Genomic DNA, 20,876 nt, shown 5'->3' on the forward strand with positions numbered 1-20,876 from the left:
CTGGTTGGGTATCTGACTGAATGCTTTCCAAAGGTGATGTGTTTAAAAAAAAAAGGGGGGGGGGGAAGTCAAGGTGTGGTGGCGTGGTAAGCTTAAAATCCTGTAGAAAAGCATCAGTAGAACGGGTTGAGCATGTCACATAATTCACTCTTCCAGCAGCGATGGCTGAGCGCTTGTACTGCCTTTGCGTGCTCTCGGACGGACGGGCCGACTCCCCGGGGCGCGGTGTGCGGTCCGGCTCCTTGCCACAGCGCCGGGGCCAGCCGAGACAGCGGCCAGGGCAAGGTGACACCCATGTCGTGAAAAACTCCGACTCTTCCACATCACGGAGAGCAACCAAAACGCAGCAGGCTCCCGTCGGAGCCCTCGTCCCCCGCGCTTAAGGGCCGTGTGGGGAAGCCGGGAGTTAGGGATGCACAAGCGCGTCATTTAATTATCCTTCACCCTTTATACTGCCCCCACCTTCAGGTGTGTGTGAGGGAAGACATCCCTCCCAAAATCCACTCTGCATTACTTTTAATAGCAGTTTGGGGCGTGGGAAGCCTAGCCGTTAGGATCTGCCCCTCTCTGCCACCGACTTGTGCCGTGTGCCGGGGCGAGTCGCTTCACCTGATCTGTGTAAAAATGGATCCCCTCCCTTTGACTGAGTTCCTGCGTTTCCCGCGGAGGAGGGTTGCCAGGAGCCAGCCCCGCCGTGCCCCGGGGTGGAGGCGGTGCGGCGGTGCCCCCTTCACGTCTCTTCAGGCCGCTCACGGCCGGACTTGACCCGGCCGGGGGAGCCTTCTGCCGGGCCCGGGCTGTGCTGGGGGCTCCGGCTGGGGGGGCGGCGGCAGAGAAAATGGCGGGCGGGGAGGCCAGGGAGGGGGGTGAGGCGGCGGGGCGGGCCGGTGGGGGCATGGCCATGGCGGGGGAGGGTCGGACCGCGGCTCGGGGCCTCTCTGCCGGCAGCGGCGGCAGCTGTGGGGGGTCCGGGGCGCTGTAACCCGAAACCTCCCGCCCTGACGGCGGAGGCGGCGGCGGGCGGTGAGTGTGGTGCCGGCATCGGCGGCCGGGGCGGGGCGGCGGGGGGGGGTTGCAGCGGGACCCGCTCGCCGGGGCGGTGTGTGTATGTGTGTCGGGGGTGGGTGAGGGATGCCCGGTGCGGAGGACCCTGCCCTTGCCCCCGCCCTTTGTTCGGTGCTGGAGGGAGCGCGGGGGCAAAATGGCGACCCCCACCCCCCCCCCCCCTCCATCCCATGTCTCAAACTCGACAGCGCTGGCTTTGTGTGTGCCGTCGCGCCCGGGCAGGAATGGGATGTCCTCCTTCCCCACCCCCCACCCCCGGGCTGCCCTGCCCTGCCCTGCCCTGCCCTGGGAGGGCCGCCGCTCCCGGAGGCCTTGTCCTGCCGCGGGGGTGCAGCGGGGCTGTGAGGGGACGGGACGGGGCGGGGGGGGGGGGGGGGGGGGGGGCAGCAGATGCCCGGGCGTCGCCGGTGCGGGGAGCGGCTGCCCCCCGGCAGGGGTGGGCGCCTTCCCAAAACCCACACCAGGAAAAAAAAAAAAAAAAAAAACAACCCCACAAAACCAACCAAAAGTGTCGGGGAAGGCTCGCAGAGATGGCACAGGCGCGTTCAGAGAGGAACTCGCGGAGAGCAGTCAGCAGGCAGCTTTGCTAGGGGAGAGCTGAGCTGTGTTTCCCAAAGCGTGGCCCAGTAACCAGTTTAATTATGCTCTTAGGAAAGCGCCGATTAAAAAATGGACAAAACCGCGGCTCTCCAGCCTGGCATTGCTGCTGCCGAAGGCCACAGCGGCCGCGCGGACGGGAGCAATTCTGTGAGTGCTGGTGGCCCTTCGGGAGCCATGGGTGCGCACAGCCACAGCCTTGGCCTAGGTAATGCTCTCTCAGTCTCTAACTTCCCAGAAATGCTAGTATCAACTTTATATTAATTAGTGGACTCTCTTTAGTTTTCTGGTTTACATATTTGCATTTTTTGGTGGTGGGGTTTGTTGGGTGGGTGTTGTTTTTTGTTTTGTTTTGTTTTTTTTCCAGTGGCCTGCAGGTGGGTGAAGGATTGAACGAAGTGTATGGGAGCGCCCGTTGGAGGCAGCGGGGAGAAAGCTGCTAAGGAATTGGGAGAAATACCGAGGTTTCACAAAACGAGGTTGTGAGTTAGCGGGATGGATGCTAACACTGAGAAGTCAGGGGTTAAAGGTTCTCAAGCATTTCTGTAGGTCTACCCGTGGCTTGATGCAAGGAAGTGTCTTCAGAACCTTGTGTTCGGAAAGCCACTTTCCCCAGTCCTTTGGTATTGGCAGTAAAATAGAATCACCACTGTAGCGAAGGTGATCATGAATGCGGAGAAGTGATGTTAGGGGAGGATGTGCAATGATCCCAGAGTCTTTGAATGTAACGTAGCAACTGTTAAGAGTCAGCAGGGTATAAGTACCCAGGCATCCACAGACCACAGGCAAATGCTGCATAGGCAGAATACAAAGTAACAATCGGGATAAACAGGCAGTTTTTTTTAAAAAGTGACTTTTTTAAAGTGAGCGAAACAAAGACTGATAGTGATATTCTTGTTGTTTCTTCACAGCTTAGATGAAGGGACTGAGCGAGATGCACAGCTGGTAAGTATGGTTTAGAAACAAGTAAGATCCTTAGAAAATTTTAAAGTAAAATGTGCTAATTTTCTTCCTTGTTTCTCCCCCTCTGCCTCTTTTTGTCTTTCAGTTTCTTCCCTGTTCTAGGCTTGGCACTGTCATTGACCTCTTTGATGTGCCCATAGGCAATTTCCTGTCTCTTCGCTTTCCCATCTAAAATGGTTTCCTGCATCCTACAGGTAAATTTAAATTAACACAGGCAAAAGGGCCTCCTGCCTTTGGAGAGAGTTTGAAGAAATCTTGCCTGAATGTTTCTGGGCGTTGTTCTGCTTCTAGCTGCTCAGCATGTCTTGGCTGCTCCAGCTCTGCACGCTCTGACCATGAGCAGCAATTCCTCCCTCAGCAATCTGAAGGGCCTGAGGAACCTCACCACGCAGGAAGACGGGGCGGTCAGAGTCACAGAGTCCATTGCGATAATCGTCATTGCTATTTTCATCTGTTTGGGCAACCTGGTGATTGTCGTCACCCTCTATCGGAAGTCTTACCTTCTCACGTTGAGCAACAAGTTTGTGTTCAGCCTGACCCTCTCCAACTTTCTACTCTCTGTGCTGGTGCTACCTTTTGTTGTCACCAGCTCCATCAGGCGGGAATGGATTTTTGGAGTCGTTTGGTGCAATTTCTCAGCCCTGCTCTACATGCTGATCAGCTCAGCCAGCATGCTTACTCTGGGACTTATAGCTATAGACCGGTAAGCAGCTCTTTTCTAATGAATGGTAACAAATTGCCTAGTTTCATAGAGTGACTCGCATAGAGCTGAGAAGCATGCCAGTGGATAATGATGCATAGCGTTGTAATGTCACTTTTCCTTCAGCCCCTTGTGAAATTTTGATACAGAACAGAAGAAAGTGATGTCATCAATAATGCAAAATGTGGACATGCATCTAGAGTTTTTTTAAGCTATTGATGGTATAATAACACAGTACTTGAGAAACAAGAAGTAATGACTTAAAATTCTAGATACACACTGACATGTAGGGACAGATTTAATAGCTGAACGTGTGCTTTCAGTCGAGTTTTACAATCTTGCCTGCAAAGATACTTATTTTTACATGTAATTATTTTCATAAACATGGTCCCTGAGCCCACTTCAGAGGTTTGGAGAAAAGAGTTTGTTCTACAAAGAGGACTAGCTATCAACATCATTGAAATATGTTCTTTTTTTGTTGTACATCTTTTGTGCTCCTATTGACCCTTTCTGTTCTTGTCTGCCAGGTACTATGCTGTCCTGTACCCGATGGTTTACCCAATGAAGATAACAGGCAACAGAGCAGTGGTAGCTCTTGTGTATGTGTGGCTACATTCCCTTATTGGCTGCCTCCCTCCTCTCTTCGGCTGGTCATCTTTGGAGTTTGACCAGTTCAAGTGGATGTGTGTGGTGGCCTGGCATAAAGAAGTTGGCTACACTGCCTTTTGGCAGATCTGGTGCGCGTTGCTGCCTTTTGTGGTCATGATGATCTGCTATGGATTTATATTCCGCGTGGCAAGGATTAAGGCCCGCAAAATCCACTGTGGCAGTGTCGTCATTGTGGAGGAGGACTCCCAGAGGAATGGGAGAAAGAACTCCAGCACCTCCACGTCCTCTTCTGGCAGCCGAAGGAACGCTTTCCAAGGGGTTGTCTACTCAGCCAACCAGTGCAAAGCTTTCATAACCATCTTGGTTGTCATTGGTGCTTTTGTGATTACGTGGGGGCCTTACATGGTAGTAATTACATCAGAGGCACTTTGGGGAAAAAATAGTATTTCCCCTGCCTTGGAGACATTAGCTACCTGGTTGTCCTTTTCCAGTGCCATTTGCCATCCACTAATTTATGGACTGTGGAACAAGACGGTGCGCAAGGAACTACTAGGAATGTGCTTTGGGGATCGTTACTATCGCGAGTCGTTTGTTCAGCGACATAGGACATCAAGGTTATTCAGCATTTCCAATAGGATCACAGGTAAGATGTGTTGCCACAAAAGTCACTGCTCCTTAATGCCAGTAACTGATGTCTGTCTGTACTCTGATGTCTCAGGGCTCTGTAAACAAAGTGGTATGTTTCTGGAGGTTTTGGCAGTCTTTTACTCAGGTTGTCATAGACACTTGAAAGGAGAACATTTTTTTTGTGGTAGTTAACCTCTTTCTCCTACTCTAGTAAAATCTGATACAGTGATGAGGTTAAAAATAATTTATTTTCTGCTCTCTCAAGCTTTTCCTTTCATGTGCCTACCATTTTGTGTTATCCAGGTTAAAGCACTACCAATAGTAACACTTGTTCTTTGATTCCTGGCTTTATGCTACAACTCTGAGGTTTACTGAAGTTACACTGATCTTACTATTTCTATAAATTCAGTTTTTAGCCTTAATGGTTGAAGAAAAGATCATAAACGAAGTAAAACTATGTAAAAGAGTAAAACTATTTGATGTCTCCCCAAGTTGAAGGCTGAGAGCTTCAGTTGCTCAGTTTGGTGGGTTTTGTTTGGGGTGGTTTTCTTTTTGTTGTTTGTTTGTTTGTTTGTTTTTTTAAGTAGCAATGCAATGAAATTCTGATTTTTTATCACTTTCCTGGTCCTGTTGAGAAGCTTCCAAAAATAGGATACCTTCATGGAGTTACTCGGGATGTTTCATGCAGAGCCAGGAACTGAAGTTATTTAATTGTGAAGGAAGATCTAAAATGCAGAAGAAAGAGAGCAGCAAGGCACCCGTTGTCTTTTCTCCAACCCGGAATCTCTGGGAGAGACTCCATCTAAATGAAAGAGTTCTGTAGCCGCAGCCACATCACAAGCTGCTCTCTAGCACTTTTTGCTTTGGCAAATCTGTATCCAGGAGATGCTATGGATGAATACATTGGGAAATGAACCGGGAGGGAAAAGACAGGAAATTTCTTTCTCCTTCCAAGTGATAAGAAGCTGACAGCTTCAAATTTGTCAGGTGATTGATAGGGAGGGAAAAAACAACCAAGCAAAAACCAACAAAATCTTTAAGCAGGATCCAAAGACAGCACCTTTTTAGGAATCGTAGAATATCCTCCCTTCCTATTTTGGGGGTCTGAAAGAAGACATGCATCTTGGTGCCCCAACCTTGCTCATGAGCTTCCTGCCACACTAATGTCACAGCTGCTGGTGGCTACCAGGTTATTCCCTGACTGGAAGGTATCTGGCAAATATCCCCATCTGTCTGAGTGCATATGCTCTGTGTTCAGCCTGGCTGGCTGATAAAACACATGCAATTGCAAAAAGAGAGGGAGGGAAATGGTGCAGGTAGAAAGAAGACTTGCCATATGGAAAGACTCCAGTGATACCTGAAAGCTGTTGACTGGATTGAAAGTCCAGATGCTATGTGCTCTGGATCAGCAGGGTAAGTTTTATACATAGAATAGTAAATAAGGCAGCAGAGCAGGAAGAGGTTTTTTTTTTTTACTGTTGTAAACCCCTTAAACATGCATTGTGTAATGAGAATTAAACTGTCTTACAGATTTGGGGCTATCTCCTCATCTCACTGCCCTCATGGCAGGTGGGCGGCCATTAGGAAACAGCAGCAGCACAGGAGACACAGGTTTCAGCTGCTCGCAGGATTCAGGTAACTAAAAGCCTCGTGCTTTCTTTTCACGGGCAGAAGTTTGCACTTGTAACTTGGCAGAACTCTCTGGGATAGTCTGTATTTACACACAGATGTCTTTTGGTGGATGGATGACATGAAGCATCTGTTCCAGCAAAACTGCTGCAGTTGCTTTTTTCCTTCCTTGCTCTCAATATATTTACTTGCAAAATACTGTTTACTCTAAGGAATGATGACCCTCCCTTGATGATGTGTCCTGGGAACAGGACTCACTGCTTTTGTGCCCTTCTCCTTTAGTTTCTATCCTTCTTCAGGGACTTTCCCGGTATCCACAAGGAACAGAGCAACAAAGTGCAGTTGAGAATGTGCTTCTCTGTTTCCTAGTCTGTAAGAGACCTTGTCTTGTTCATTCTGCAGTGTAAACATAAACACTTAGGAAAATTTCAGCTTAAGATCTCTCAGCTGAAGATGGTTTGGAAAAGAGAAAGAGAGTTCTGCTGGTAATTTTCTATCCAGAACTGTAGCTAGATTTTTCTGGCAGTTAATTCAGCTACCACTCCTTAACTGCACTCCAGTTATTTTAAAGAGTATTTCTGCTCTAGAGACACCAGAGGGTGATATTCTGACATGTGCTTGGTGTTAGAGGTTTGTTTCTTACTTTAGTAAAGGAAGTCTATGGAGCTGGGATTTATTTTGGTAGTTGTTTTACACTGGTAGTTTTATACTTGTTGTGGGTAATCTGCAGCTGTATGGGACAAAGGAGAATAGCATCCTGGTAAACGTGCCTCAGTTAAGAGGATGTTGTGTTATCGTCTTTTGAGGAATGGTACTGAGCAGTTTAAACAAATGAACAAACCAAATACATACTTAATGCTGTTAGAAGTGCCACTGTTTGTTTTGAGGGGGTTACAGTCCCTAGCCTGGGAATGGATACACAGCAGTCACCCTTGTGAAATGCTGTTTCACTGGATGCCTCTACTGTGAGGAATTTAAGACCAGTCTTGGTCTTTCTTCAGTGCTGCTTGCTGCAGGACATGGTCCTGTGGCCTGCAATGCAGTTGTGACTTTATCTGCCCTGGTAAACAGAAGCTGGGCTTTTCATGTTGTGAAAAACAGATGAAATAGTAGGAGAGGAAAAAATCCAAGTGGTGCCAGCTGTATACAAAATCCTGAACTGACAGACCAGAGTCCTAATTGCTAGAAATGCTGCCTTCATATCAATTATTCCAAGGACAAAGATCTACCCTGTAAGAATAACAGGCTAGTCTCTTCACTAGCCTTATTTGGAAAAGAAAAATGCACTGAACTAGTGCATTTGAAAAAACACACTAAAACTCTGCTCCATGGAAGAAAGTATCTCTCTCTTCCTAGTGCCACCCTTCCATTGCACTATTAAAGGAGGAGCTGCTGCCTGAGCATTCACACACCATTGAAGGAGTCTCACACACACCACCTGAGTCTTTAACTGCTAGGACCAGGGTCCCTTCACAGTAGGCAACCCCAGTGGGCCAACAGGTGCCCCTCTTGATTCCTCACACATACTCTTGGGTGTCCTCTCTCCTTCTTCAGGCTCAACCCTAGGCAGCCACAGAGTCTCGGGCCTCAGATTTTATAAACATAAGTAATTTAATGGAAAGGTATAGCAGCAAGGTCAGCTGGGGCTGGGTGCCTCTGAAAAGGAGGGACCTCGAACAAAGAAATTCCTGGGCAATTATCCCCTTGCGATCTACACACCTGACCCTCACACACTGTTCACGTGTCTTTTAGTCCAATGGTGATTTTTAGTCTGGGGTCTTCTAACACCGTATTGGATTTTTTTTTTCTGTGTCCAGGCAGGCAGGCCATTGACTGCTCTTATCTTGTTGATGTGCAGTCTCTGCTGATGGTTGTAGCCAGCTTATCTTCTGGTTGATGCTTCTCGTGCACCTGCGCTTGCTGGCAGAACATGGGGAACTGAGAAGTCCCAGACTTAGGGGAAACACTACACAAAACCCAGTGTGTTGTCAAAATTTTTCTTATACTAAAAGACTAAACACAGCACTGTATCAGCTGCTAAGAAAATTACTAAGAAAATTAACTCTATTGCAGCCTAAAGGCTTCAGCAAATCTGGCTACTTGTGCTAAGCAAACAGCATAAATCACACCATACTGTTACCTGTAAAAGAGGTCTAAGTCCCAATTCTCCCAATACACAAAGACTATGTTTAGAGAGGAGACATTGCTTTATTCTGGCCAGGGTGTGTGGAGGAATATTTCAACAAATCATGCACACCCCATGCTGATTTCCTCATTATATATGGTTTCCTCTCTCTTTATATGTACACAAAAGTTACAAGGTAGCACTCTCCCAGTTACACTGATTGGTTAGTAATTTACATATAATATTTGCTGTGTTGTTCACTTCAATCACTGTGCCTGCACAAGGGAAGGGTCTCCACCTGGGTAAGGGTCATCTTGACTTATGGGGGTGATTTTTTAGTATTATAATGAAGGTAATTCAGCTTTCAAAACATGGTAGATTAGTAATATCTTCAAGGTTCATATGCTCGTATGATTCAGGATGTTTCACTTCAAAGAAAAACAACGATACTTGCTTTCTTTGATTAGGAGTTCTTATACAGTTCAAGGATAGAATCCTTGTTATCCATGAGAATGTCTCAAAAAGTTCCTCTACTAATTAGCCAAGACACTTGTGAAGAAACATTCCCAAGGCCGACCATCTGGCCAGGTACATAACAAAACGGTTGTATGCAAGACCCTGTATCAGAAGTTCAGCTAATACCAAGAGTTAACAGGCCTAACTAACTTTAATGCTAACAAAACTGACTAAAATTCTGAGTATAAGACAACATTTCCCCCATTTGAGGCTTATTTAGAGATATCATCTATTAAGTCACACCTCTTTGCTGTCTTACAACACTAAGATACAACACTGTAAAATCACAAATATGCATACAAATATGCTCACAACTAAAACCATTATTCCTATTAGCGTCTTGATCCACAAAGACAATTCAGGAATCCAGCAGGTTAACCAGGACCATACTTCTCGAAATCCAGAAGAGGTGTTATCTTTTTGTATTTCATGTAAAACTTCAGTGCGTTTCCTAATTTCTTGTAGATCAGTTGAAATTCTCCCTGATTGGTCAACATAAACACAACAACTGGTGTTTATCACTGTACAAACTCACTCATGCAAGGCCACCAGCATGTCTAAAGCCATTCTATTTTGTAAAGCTATTTTACTCACTGGAGAGACTTCCTCTTGTAGTCCAGTAATTGTAACCATAGTTCTATTTCCTATACTCTCCAATTCAGCTGAAATATTCACAATTGCCTTTTCCAATTCACTTACTCTTAACCAAGGTATAAACCACCTAACAAAAGAGTGAAATCCTGTTGGCCTTTCTATTAAGGATTGCTTCCTTTTTGTATTCTCATATAAGCCCTAATCCAGAAGTTTTTATCTAACTTGTCTATTACAATTACACTGGGGATCAAAGTTCCTAGGGTACAAGTCCCTTCCCAGTTTGGAGGTAAAGTCTTACTAGAGGGATGGCCACATAACCAATACCACCCAGTGCTTTTTGGAATAGACCAATATCCAGTTGTTCTAACCTTTCTTTGCAATTGTATAGACCAGCTACAATATGGATAGTGCCCTACTGATACATTCCCAGGTGACAGTTTTATTTGTGGTTATGCATGTAACATCTGGGAATTCTGGATTCTTTATGTACCACTTTTGAAAATCTGGATTCTCTGGTTTCACAAGATTCCACCCAATCCATAAGTTATTCCAGGAGGTGTTAAATAGAATGGGTATTCCCATAATGGGAATTCCTTTGTTTGAATTTTCAGGAAAATGTGAGCATACCCAATAATCAGATCTATTGACTGCTCTCATTATCTCGAGTCATAATGAGGTGTGCATTCTGGGTCTATGGATCTTCCCGATGTGTCTGGATCATTGCTAATTCTATGCCACTTAACAACAACAAGCCTAGGTTTAAAGAGTTCACATGCATAAAAGGCAAAAGAATATTGTAATCTCAGTACCCAATAAGGTAGAATTTTGTACGCAGTCAGTACAAAGATAAGATTCTACAGTAATCCAGGTACAATTAATTACAATTCATCTACTTAATTTTCTTAAATTTTAACTGCAAAGGATTCTTTTCAGTGGACTTCACGGTCCACTTCTCTGGTGGGATTCCTCTCTTGACTTGAGTGTAGTGAATCCAAGGTTCTACTCCGTCAAGCTTGACTGACATATAAGTAGTTCAAAGGATCTGGAAAGGTACTTTCCAGCGTTCTTTCAAAGGTTCTTCATTCCCGGTTTTCAGGTACACTCAGTCTCCCAGTCGAAAGCTGTGCACAGCAGTATCTAAGCCCAAAGGTGCTGTAGATTGAAGGTACCTGTTGAGAGAAAATAACACCTTCCCTGAAGAAATCACATTTTCTTAAAGATATTGCTTCCCTATAATTTCTTCAGATGCTGGTTCATGGTTTATATTTTGATAAGGTCTCCCATACATATTTCGAATGGACTAACCTTTTCCTTAGATTTGGGAGTAATCCTAATTCTCAACAATGCTAACGGAAGAGCATCTGGCTGTTTCAGCTGAGTTTCTTGGCAAATTTTATTTAATTGCCTCTTACCTGTTTGATTCATCCTCTCTACTTTACTGCTAGATTGTGGTCTCCTTGGAGTTGCAAATCCCATTGACTTTCTAATGCCTTTGCTAATAATTGTATTATCTTAGCTACAAAATGGGGTCCTCTATTGGAAAACACCCCTATAGGAATACCAAATCTAGGTACAATCTCTTTTAGAAGAATTTTAACTACTTCTTTTGCCTGGTTGGTGTGATAGGGGAAAGCTTCTGGTGATCCAGAGAAAGTGTCTACTAACGCCATTAAGTACCAATACCCATTTTGCCTTGGGAGTTCAGAAAATTCTATCTGCCAATAATGGCCAGGTGTGTTTCCTTTCTTGAGTTTTCCCGGAGGTGGTCTGGGTTGTGTCTGAGGATTCAATTCAACATCATCCTGTTTCAGTAACACAGCGTGGTATTTCATTGTTTGGCTAGGAGGCAGCCAATGCCCTCCTTTCTGGTCCAAAACTGTAGTCACCATGTGTGGCACTTGAACTATCCTTTTCTGTCCCAAAGTCAGTTTGCGTGCCTCTTGTATAAGCAGTACGGTAGTAGCTACTGCCCTTAAACAAGAAGGCCATCCCCAACTCACCTGATCTAATTGCTTGGAAAAATATCCCATCAGGTCGATTCCATGACCTGATCTTTTGGGCTAGGACTCCCAAAGCTATATGCTGCCTTTCATTAACAAAGAGTTCAAATGCTTTTTTCCAAATTTGGAAGTCCTAAAGCAGGTGCTGACATTAAAGCTCGTTTTACCTTGTGGAAGGCTTCCTGGCATTCAGTTGTCCATTCTAAAAATTCCCCTGTACCTCTTAACAGCGTCATAAAGTGGTCTGGCGGTCAATCCAAAATTGATGATCCGTAGGCGACACCATCTGGCCATACCCAGGAATGCTGTTAATTCTTGCTTCAAAGCTGTCTCTGGTATTTGGCAGATTGCCTCCTTCCTTTCTGTACCTAAACTCCGTTGTCCCTGAGCAATAGTAAAACCAAGATAAATTACAGTTTGTTTCGCAATCTGAGCCTTTTTCTTGGATACTCTGTATCCAGCTGCTCCCAAGAAATTCAGAAGGCTGATAGTAAATTGAATTGACTCTCCTTGAGCCTAGGTACCCATCAAGATATCATCAACACGCTGCAACAAAGTTACTTTTGGATTCTCCTCTTGCCAGCTCGCTAATTCTTTTGCAAATTGGTTTCCAAAAAGAGTCGGGCTATTTTTAAATCCTTGAGGGAGAACAGTCCATCACAATTGTGTTTTTCTCCTTGTTGTCAGGATTTCCCATTCAAATGCAAATAGTTTCTGACTTTCCATTTCTGATGGTATACAAAAGAAAGCATCTTTCAAATCTAAGAGTGAACCACTGGTCAGCTTCTTTACTTGTGGTCAAGAGTGTATAAGGATTTGTTACCACAGGGTGGACATCTTGCACAATCTGATTCACAACTTGTAAATCTTGAACCAACCTATACTCAGTTGTATATAGTTTCTTTACAGGCAAAATAGGAGTGTTATATTCTGATTGACATTCTTGCAAAAGTCCGTAAGTCATAAGGTTTCCAAGCAAGGGTTCTAACCCTTTTCTTGCCTCCAGCTTAACTGAATATTGTTTTTGTCTTACCAGTTTAGCTCCAGGCTTTAAGGCAGTCATTACCAGTTCCACAGCTTTGGATTGTCCGGGAATCCCTGAAGCCCATACCAAGGGAGTTACCACATTCAATACTACTTCTGGAATCTCTTCAGTCCCGGGTGTCTCTTTTTGTAACAGAAAAACTTGCACCTCCAAGGCTTTTTCTTCTGGTATTTGTATACGTACATTGCCTTTTTCAAAGGTTATTTGAGCATCCAATTTACTTAGCAAGTCCCTTCCTAACAGAGGCATCGGGCAATCAGGAATATACAAAAATTTATGAGTAAAAATTCTGTTTCCAGTCCCACACTAAGGCCTTTCTTTCTTCCCTGTTGCCCCAATCAAGGGCATTTCTTGTTTACTCAATTTACCTTTACGTGTGTTTAGTATTGAATATGTGGCTCTTGTATCAATCAAAATTTTAGTTTCTCATTCCCCAACTATACAGTAACTAGGGGTTCTGTTGGGGACTCTCTTGAATTTATCCCCAGTCCCCGTCAATCCGAATCCTGGTCTAATGTTAATAGATCTGCTATCTGGGGGTTTTCCTGAACTCCCCGAACCGGGTTTTGGGGACGCTACTTTTTCCAATGTCCTTTCTGTTTACAGTACGCACACCTGTCCCTATGTAGAGGTTTACTCCTTCCATGCTTGAAGGGGGTCTTATTACAATCTCCTGCGGGGGGGTGAGCTGTTCTAAATTCACCTCCTTGTCCTCTACCTTTTCTATTACCTTCAGCTATAGCTGCAGCCAACAATTGTGATTTCCTATCTTCTTTCTTAATTTGTTCTTTTTCTTGTCACCTCTTCTCCTCCTCTTCCCTATTATTATACACTATCCAAGCCACCTCTAATAATTTATCAAGAGACCTTGCATCTGCTCCTTCTATCGCAACTTTCTTCAAATGTCCAAATTAGATTGTCCCACAAACAAATTTACAAAAGTTAATACACCTGTCTCTTTTTCAGGATCTAATTCTGTATATTTTCTGGCTACTTCACAAACGTTCAAAGAATGCGGATGGATACTCACTTTTCCCTTGTATCACCTGATACAGTTTTGACAAATTTTGGGGGGTTTGGTATTGTGTTTTTACAGCAAACAATACAAATCTGTAATATTCATTTAACAATAAACTCTGAGCCCGATTATTCGGATCCTAATTGGGGTTGGTGGAAGGGAAATGATCTTCTATCCTGCCTGCCTGTGCATCCTGAGCATGTACCCTTTCTGCTTCTTCTTTAGCTTTAACTAAAATCGCCCTTTGCTCCTCATATGTCATCAGATTTCCCAATACCACATGAATATCTTTCCAATTCAGATCATGATTCTCAATTATTGTTTCCATTACTTTAGACACCTTTCCAGGATCCTCCCTATAGGTCCCTGCCATCTCTTTCCAAGCCTTTATATCTGTCTTCGAAAAAGGAACCTTAACATACACTGATTCCCCTTGCAGTCCCTACTGCCTGCCTCAGAGGTGCCTGCAGAACCGCTCCTGCTCTCGTTGTTTGACCTGCTATAGGACTGAAATTCCTCCCTTGACCTTCTTCCTCATCACTGCTATTTTCAACATTCATTTCCCCTCATGCACCTCCTTCATCCCTATTTTCACCACCCTGATCGTTGTCACCTGGCCTCCTTCTAGGAGCAACCAACAATTGCACATCTTCCATCTCTTCTGGAACATCCTTATATTTCTGACGTCGCTGCCCTATACTACAAGCAGGGCAACATCTTTTTAGTGCTTTCTCTTTAAGACTTTCCAAAGCTAACGCATTCATATCCTTTGTTACCAAACCACATTCTTTCCCAATTTTCCAATCATTTCGCAAATCAAAGAATCTATCAGCATATGGTAATTCATCCCATTTTCCTTCCCTCCTGCAGAATAATACCAGCTGTAAAATAATATTATAATTCAGATTCCCATTTTTAGTACATTCCTCCTGATCTTCCAGAGTATACTTCGGCCACCATTGATTACAACACATAATAAGTTTTTTCCAGGTTAGGGTGTCTCCTCCAAATTTGCTCCAATGACTTAAAATACATCCCAAAGGAGATCCCTTAGTTAGCCCCCCCTTCCACAGAAAATATAGTGTTTCCCATTATAACAATTTTTTGATAAAATACCAAAGTGCACTAAAATCATTAACCGAAATCCAATCTCTCTGCTCTGGTCATCACCGTAATAACGCAAGAGAGAAACCAACCATGGTGCCAAACCAAAAAGGTACCCTTAACAGATACAATGAGCAATGTCTCTATCTAGTGATCCGACACAGCCAGTCACTCACCACCCACTGGGGAAATTGCAGTGGAGTCCCCGGACAAGGTATCTGGTGCATGCTGGAGTCCAACGAGTGGTTCCCACCAGCGGTAGCAGGAGACAAGTGGTGTCTGATCTCAAAATTAGAGTCCCATCTGGGTTGCCAAAACTGTTACCTGTAAAAGAGGTCTAAGTCCCAATTCTCCCAAAACACAGAGACTATGTTTAGAGAGGAGACATTGCTTTATTCTGGCCAGGGTGCACGGTGGAATATTTCCACAAATCATGCGTGCCCCATGCTGGTTTCCTCATTTTATATATATATATATATATATATATATATATATACACACAAAAGTTACAAGGTAGCACCCTCTCAGTTACACTGATTGGTTAGTAATTTACATATAATATTTGTTGTGTCGTTCTCTTCAATCACTGAGCCTGTGCAAGGGAAGGGTCTCCACCTGGGCAAGGGCCTTCTTGACCTATGGGTGTGATTTTTTTTGAATATTATAATGAAAGTAGTTCAACTTAGGACACTCAGAATTTTCACTTTTCTGCCAAGTTGGCTAAGCCTTTCAAAACATGGTAGATTAGTAACATCTTCAAGGTTTGTATGCTTCAGGATGTTTCACTTCGAAGAACAACAATGCTACTTGCTTCCTTGATTAGGAGTTCTTTCTCATATGGCTCAAGGATAGAATCCTCATTATCCATGAGAATGTCTCAAAAAGTTCCTCTACTAATTGGCCGAGACATTTGTGAAGAAACGTTCCCAAGGCTGACCATCTGGCCAAGTACATAAGGTCATACACAAGACCCTGTATCAGAAGTTCAGCTAATGCCAATAGTTAACAGGACTAACTAACTTTATTGCTAACAAAACCGGCTAAAATTCTAACTATAAGACAGTGATATTATAACCCTAAGTAATTTATTCTAATTAAAACTTATTTAAGCTAAACAACTAATATCTCACAACGGCACACTGTGTTTCTGAGGTGGATTCTGTACCCTTGAAGATCAGTAAGAGTGTACTGTGTTCAGTAGACAGGCTCAAACCCAGCTGATCCACAGAACAGCACAGAAAGTCGTTAGCTTATTCGGGACTGTGTATTAGGACAGCAGCTCATTCCCTTTCTTGTGTGGTGGAGGAAGGTGTATGACAGACCAGACAAGTTTCACCTTAAAAAGTTTATCACGTTTTTATATCACAATGAATTGTCAGCAAAGAGTAGACCTACGGAGCAGTATGTTGTTTAGAGCTACACCCCCAGCCATGCCTTTGTCTCATTTTCTGTAAAATGGGCGCTGGAACACCTCCTTATTGCAAAAAGCATAAATTTGGGGATCAAAACCAGTCAAATGGGTGAAGATTGATGTGAAGCCACCATCTGGAGGAGTTACGAAACCTGTGAATGCTCTTTGTCCTAGGTCTGTTGTCACACCACAGGAGTAAATGGACTTGAAAGTAAAGTGTCACGTATCAAGTGTGTGCAAGCTCTGCCTTCCAACAGCAGCTTCCCCAAGGACTGCTCACTCAGCACTGTCCCAGCATCTCCCCAAAATGCTTGCTCTGCTTCTCCCTTACACAGGGAGACCAGCATTGCCAGCGAGGACTAGGCTGCAGTCTTGCCCTTTGCGTGGAAGTATTGCAGAGATGCCTAGATGAATTTCCTTGTGCTTGTGTCCTGGTTCCGGCAAGGATGGGGTTAATTTCCAAGGAGCCGGCAGGGGAGGCACGTATTCCATACCACGTGACCCATGCCCCGCTATAAAAGGAGCTAGCCGGGGCGGGGGAGTCAGTCGCCACTCGGGGGCGGGTCGCGGCGATGCGGGTCCGGTCGGTGCGCTTCGCGGCGGTACTGTAATCGCGTTCTTGTATTCCTTTACCGGTGTTATTGTTTTTCTTTCTTTCTTTTCTTTCTTTTTCCCTTTGTCTGTTCTGTTAAATTATAATATTTCAACCCACGAGTTTTGCCCTTTTCTGTTGATTTTTCCCACGGCTGTGGGAGTCGAGTGAGCGGCTGCGTGGTTCTCTGTTGCTGGCTGAGGCCAAACCACGACAGCTTGTAAACTCTATTTTATATTGGAAAGGTGCAAAGCAAATGCAGGGAGGTGAAATTAAAAAAGTACTCCTAAACTGAAAAAAAATTACCCATCGGACGAAAATCATTCCTAACCAGCAAAGGATTTTTCCCCATTAAAATACACTTTAAGAAAGTCAAAATAGGTTATTAGAGACAAACTAAAGTGGACAGAAAAATTCCCCAGTTCAGATTTCCATCCAGGTCTGATTACAAGCATGACGTTTGGCAGTTATGGTTGTCTGCCTCTCAGGTAGCCATTGTTAGCCTCTCGTCTTCATCAGGAGATGGGGGGAGTTGCCCTCAAATTTACCCTTTATTTACTGAAGGTAAGGTTTCACCTTTGTCTGCTGTCCTATTAACATTATAAGCTCTACAGCTGGGCATTTCGGAGCTGCTTGAGATTTTAGGTGGCTTATGAGAGAAGATTTCCAAATCCTTTAAATTAAAACTCTGACCTCATTCTTTTTCTGTGCAGTGTTTAATTCAAGCTGAAATTTACTCACAAAAGTTGGGTTTAGACATCTTTTGAAGAAACTGCTATAGAACGAAAATTTTTTGCCGCTGCTTAAATATTGTATCCCAGTGCTAGCCTGTTTTGCTTGAGAGCTCTTGCTTCGTTTCAGGCACAGACACAATGCTTCTTGAAGATTATAGCTCAGATGGCCCTCAGGCCCCACACTGCATCTGTCCCCCTCGAAGGAGGAGTTCAGTGACGTTTGAAGATGAGGTGGAGCAAATTAAAGGTGGGTTTAGGGGTAAGTATGGAAATGCTCAGAACCAACTACGCTGCATGCTCAGGAAACCTTCCAGGACCTTCAGAATTGCTTTAAAACGTATCTGTCCACTGTTTACCTTGACATACCTGACCATTCATACAGTTACAACAGAAAGTAAGATCAGGCCTTTCTTTGAGTTCTCAAGTAGCAACAGACAAGGACGAGAGTCAGAAGCTGGGATTCCCTACACACACATCATTTATGTTGCACAGCCGTATTGTCTCTGCAGCTCCACTCATCTGGTGGCTGTTGCAGTCTGTTTTCTGTTTCTCAAGGAATACGTTTTCCTGCCTTAATACTTGAATTCCATTGTCCTGGTGTTTCTCATTTGCTGCCTCCTCTCAACCTTGTCATTCACAGACTTGAAATTCTTCCATTTACAGACTTTAATAGCTTGAATATAATTTCATTCTGTTTCACTTACTTTTTTTACTTAACTTTTACTTTATTTACTTTACTGAATACATTTCTCAGCAAATATGGGTGAAAATAGATGCATGCACTTTTTTTTTTTTCAGTCAACTCGTTGATTCTATGCTAGCAAAGTGTTGCTGTGATCATCTGTAAAATATGGCAAAGGGAATTTAATTTAAGCTGATAGTTATAATAATATGGACTAGAAGACTTGATAATAACAACTGAATTTACTAAATGATTGTCGACAGTACAAAAATGAGCAGAATGCCTTTAAGAATTGAGAAACAATAAAACCTGACTGATTTTTATGATTCTGAAATAATGAGAAGACTCTTGCTGTGGAATTTTCTCTTCAAACATCTTAGGAAAATTCATTCTTGCCCTCTTCCCAGTATGAGCTGATTATTTCCTTGGACAAATACATTACCATACATTTCCTGTTATCTTTCTGAGTAATTTTGTAGGGACAGACATCTATTTTTTTGTGCAGTTCAGCGAAAGAGGAAAGTCTTAGTGCAAAAGTTCCCCAGAGGTTTATCAGTTCTCCCTGGTATGTCTCAGGGTTTTCAGGATCTCTGAGATTTTAAATTATTTCAGCAGCCTCATTGAAGTATTACATTTAAGATGAACACCTGTGTTGCCCAACATGTTGGTGAGTGGAGAGGTATATAGATGCGACAAAAGCAACTACATCAACACTGAAGAGCAGGTATATCCAAGGTAATAAAAGGTTAGGAAGAAGTATACTACTGTCTGCAACTGCAGTCTTCAGCCTCTCCTGGCATGGAGAGCTCTACAGCTTCCCCACTGGAAGTGGGTCCCACAGTGTGGCTGGAACCAATTTAAACCTAAGGACACCAGACTGCTGATTTTAATCACTACTTGGAAGAAGCCCTTGGAATTTGGGGACTGTTAATCCATAAGCATGAAGTCTGGTGTTTGCTGGGCTTAAAATATGTTATAAAATAGCTCTTGAACTGCACTGTTCATGTCAATGAAGTGCAAGATCTTAGTCCAAATGCACTGAGAATCCCTGTAAGGCTGTAAGTTGTGCTTACAGCAGAGGAAGTACAAATTGAGGGTTCTGTTCCTGTCTTCTGCATGAATTCTTGCCTGATGCCAGACAATTCCCATTGTCCCTAATCCTGGACTCTTGGTAGTAAGCAGAAACCAGGCTGTTTACTTCAGTTGGGTACAAATTCAGACCCATAAAATCCTGTGGGCATAGGTTTAGATTCAGAAAATCATTCAACATACACTTAATTCAAAGTTAAACATGCGTATAAGCACTTTGCATCGTTAGATCTTTTTTTTTTTTGTTCGCTTGAATTGGAGGTAATTTTTCTCTGCTTGACCTGTCATGGTCATGCTGAAGCTTTGTGTTTGTGGAATGGTTTAGGAACCCTGGGTATCATCGGTAAACGTGCTCTGTAAGGTAATTTTTCAGAGGGCATGGTCATACCTTTACAAAAGGATCAGGATTAGTCTTCAAGCATTTATGCAGCCACGCTGATCTGTTTTTTTATTTTTGATATGTTGCTTTTTTGATTTTCTGATATGTTGCTTTTTTTCCCCAGAAGCTGCAAAGAATTCTGTTCTTCATGTAAAAGCCGAAGTCCATAAATCTCTGGACAGTTATGCATCCAGTTTAGCAAAAGCTATTGAAGCTGACGTGAAAATCAGTTTGTTTGGGGAAGATGCTTTACCAGGAGCTCTGTTCCCCATGCGGACTCTTCCAGGAAGCAGTATGAACATGCGGCGTGGTATCAGGCCCCATGCTAGCCAGAGACTTCAGTTGCAGAGCATCGATGAAGGGAGTATTTGACAGGAGCACTGGAGTAAGAAAACAGAATGAAACCACTAAGAGGGACCTACTACAGCTGTGTCTGTTTTCACAGAACCAGGATACTGTGTCGGGACATTTTCAGTGTTTTTTCAACAGTTGAAAAACAGCTGAATTATTGTACTTACATCAGCGTTTTACAGCAATATTTGTTTACTGGTTAGGGTGCTATTGACTCTTTTGTGCCATGTCTTAAATCTATCACACAGTGCATAGGAATGCAGGGTTTGGTTTCATGGACCAGATCATTAGTCTGTCGAATCTTGCATTCATCATTGGCCAAAGCCAATAGAGGAATGAAAAAGGAAAAGTATGTGCAGTGTTTAGTTCATTATTGCATTGATCCTTTTCTGACCACCAGAGTAATCAGTTTATACTTGACAGCTGGAGTGCTTTGATAGGAGCTTGTGCACTACATACAGCCTTACTGTCACAGACTCCCAAATGATGGAGCACGGACATCAGTAAGGGACAAAATCTGAACTTTTTGGAGAGCTCGTGCAGATTATGGTCCTACTTACTTATGGTCTTTGCTAGCGGATATTTCTGGCAGTTCAGCCATCAGAATGCCAGATCTGAAACTGGATTGTGCAATCTGACACACCAGCTTCTTTGGGTGTAATGGGTGGAAGCAGACCTGTGCTGGAAACATCAGAGCAATGGTATTTGAGATCATCAATGCAGAGTTCTTAGTTTCTCTGAGAACTTCAATTCGCTTCCTGGTTTTGCTTTTACTGGAAGGGCATTCTATGGCTGTGATAGTCTTGACAGAATATAAATAAGGTATTACCACTTTATATCCAGGATTCATCTTTTCTAGAGAGAAAAGTTCTGAGGTTTTGGTGGTGGTGTTTGTTTTTTTTTTAAATTGTGAGGGAATATAGTATTTAATCAAGAGTTACCTCAGTGCATATATTTCTTGGAGTCTTAATTCATTAATCTCTAACATAAGAACATTTGGCACTTATACTGCACTTTGCATGTTCTTAAGCACTGTACAGGCATTA

At 43.6% G+C, this 20,876-nt stretch overlaps 1 protein-coding gene across 1 annotated transcript; it reads left to right on the forward strand.

Moving 5' to 3' along the window:
* The first annotated feature begins 1,463 nt into the window (after nucleotides 1-1,463).
* On the forward strand, nucleotides 1,464-20,123 carry GPR161 (G protein-coupled receptor 161). Its single transcript, XM_082484107.1, has 8 exons — nucleotides 1,464-1,870; nucleotides 2,574-2,607; nucleotides 2,711-2,819; nucleotides 2,917-3,328; nucleotides 3,853-4,577; nucleotides 6,092-6,196; nucleotides 17,457-17,576; nucleotides 19,604-20,123. Exons 4-8 carry the CDS (start codon nucleotides 2,961-2,963, stop codon nucleotides 19,849-19,851), a joined length of 1,566 nt encoding a protein of 521 aa, XP_082340233.1. The 5' UTR covers nucleotides 1,464-1,870; nucleotides 2,574-2,607; nucleotides 2,711-2,819; nucleotides 2,917-2,960; the 3' UTR covers nucleotides 19,852-20,123.
* The last annotated feature ends 753 nt before the right edge of the window (nucleotides 20,124-20,876 follow it).

The sequence above is a fragment of the Vanellus vanellus genome (assembly GCF_965231255.1).
Source record: "Vanellus vanellus genome assembly, chromosome: 1".
Taxonomy (NCBI): Eukaryota; Metazoa; Chordata; class Aves; order Charadriiformes; family Charadriidae; genus Vanellus; species Vanellus vanellus.

What these genes read in the sequence shown, in the direction of transcription:
- GPR161 (XM_082484107.1), top strand. Translation starts at nt 2,961, where the DNA reads ATGAGCAGCAATTCCTCCCTCAGCAATCTGAAGGGCCTGAGGAACCTC. An exon ending in CATTTCCAATAGGATCACAG is followed by an intron (nt 4,578 to 6,091) that starts GTAAGATGTGTT and finishes ACTGTCTTACAG; the next exon opens with ATTTGGGGCTATCTCCTCAT. An exon ending in CAGCTGCTCGCAGGATTCAG is followed by an intron (nt 6,197 to 17,456) that starts GTAACTAAAAGC and finishes GCTTCGTTTCAG; the next exon opens with GCACAGACACAATGCTTCTT.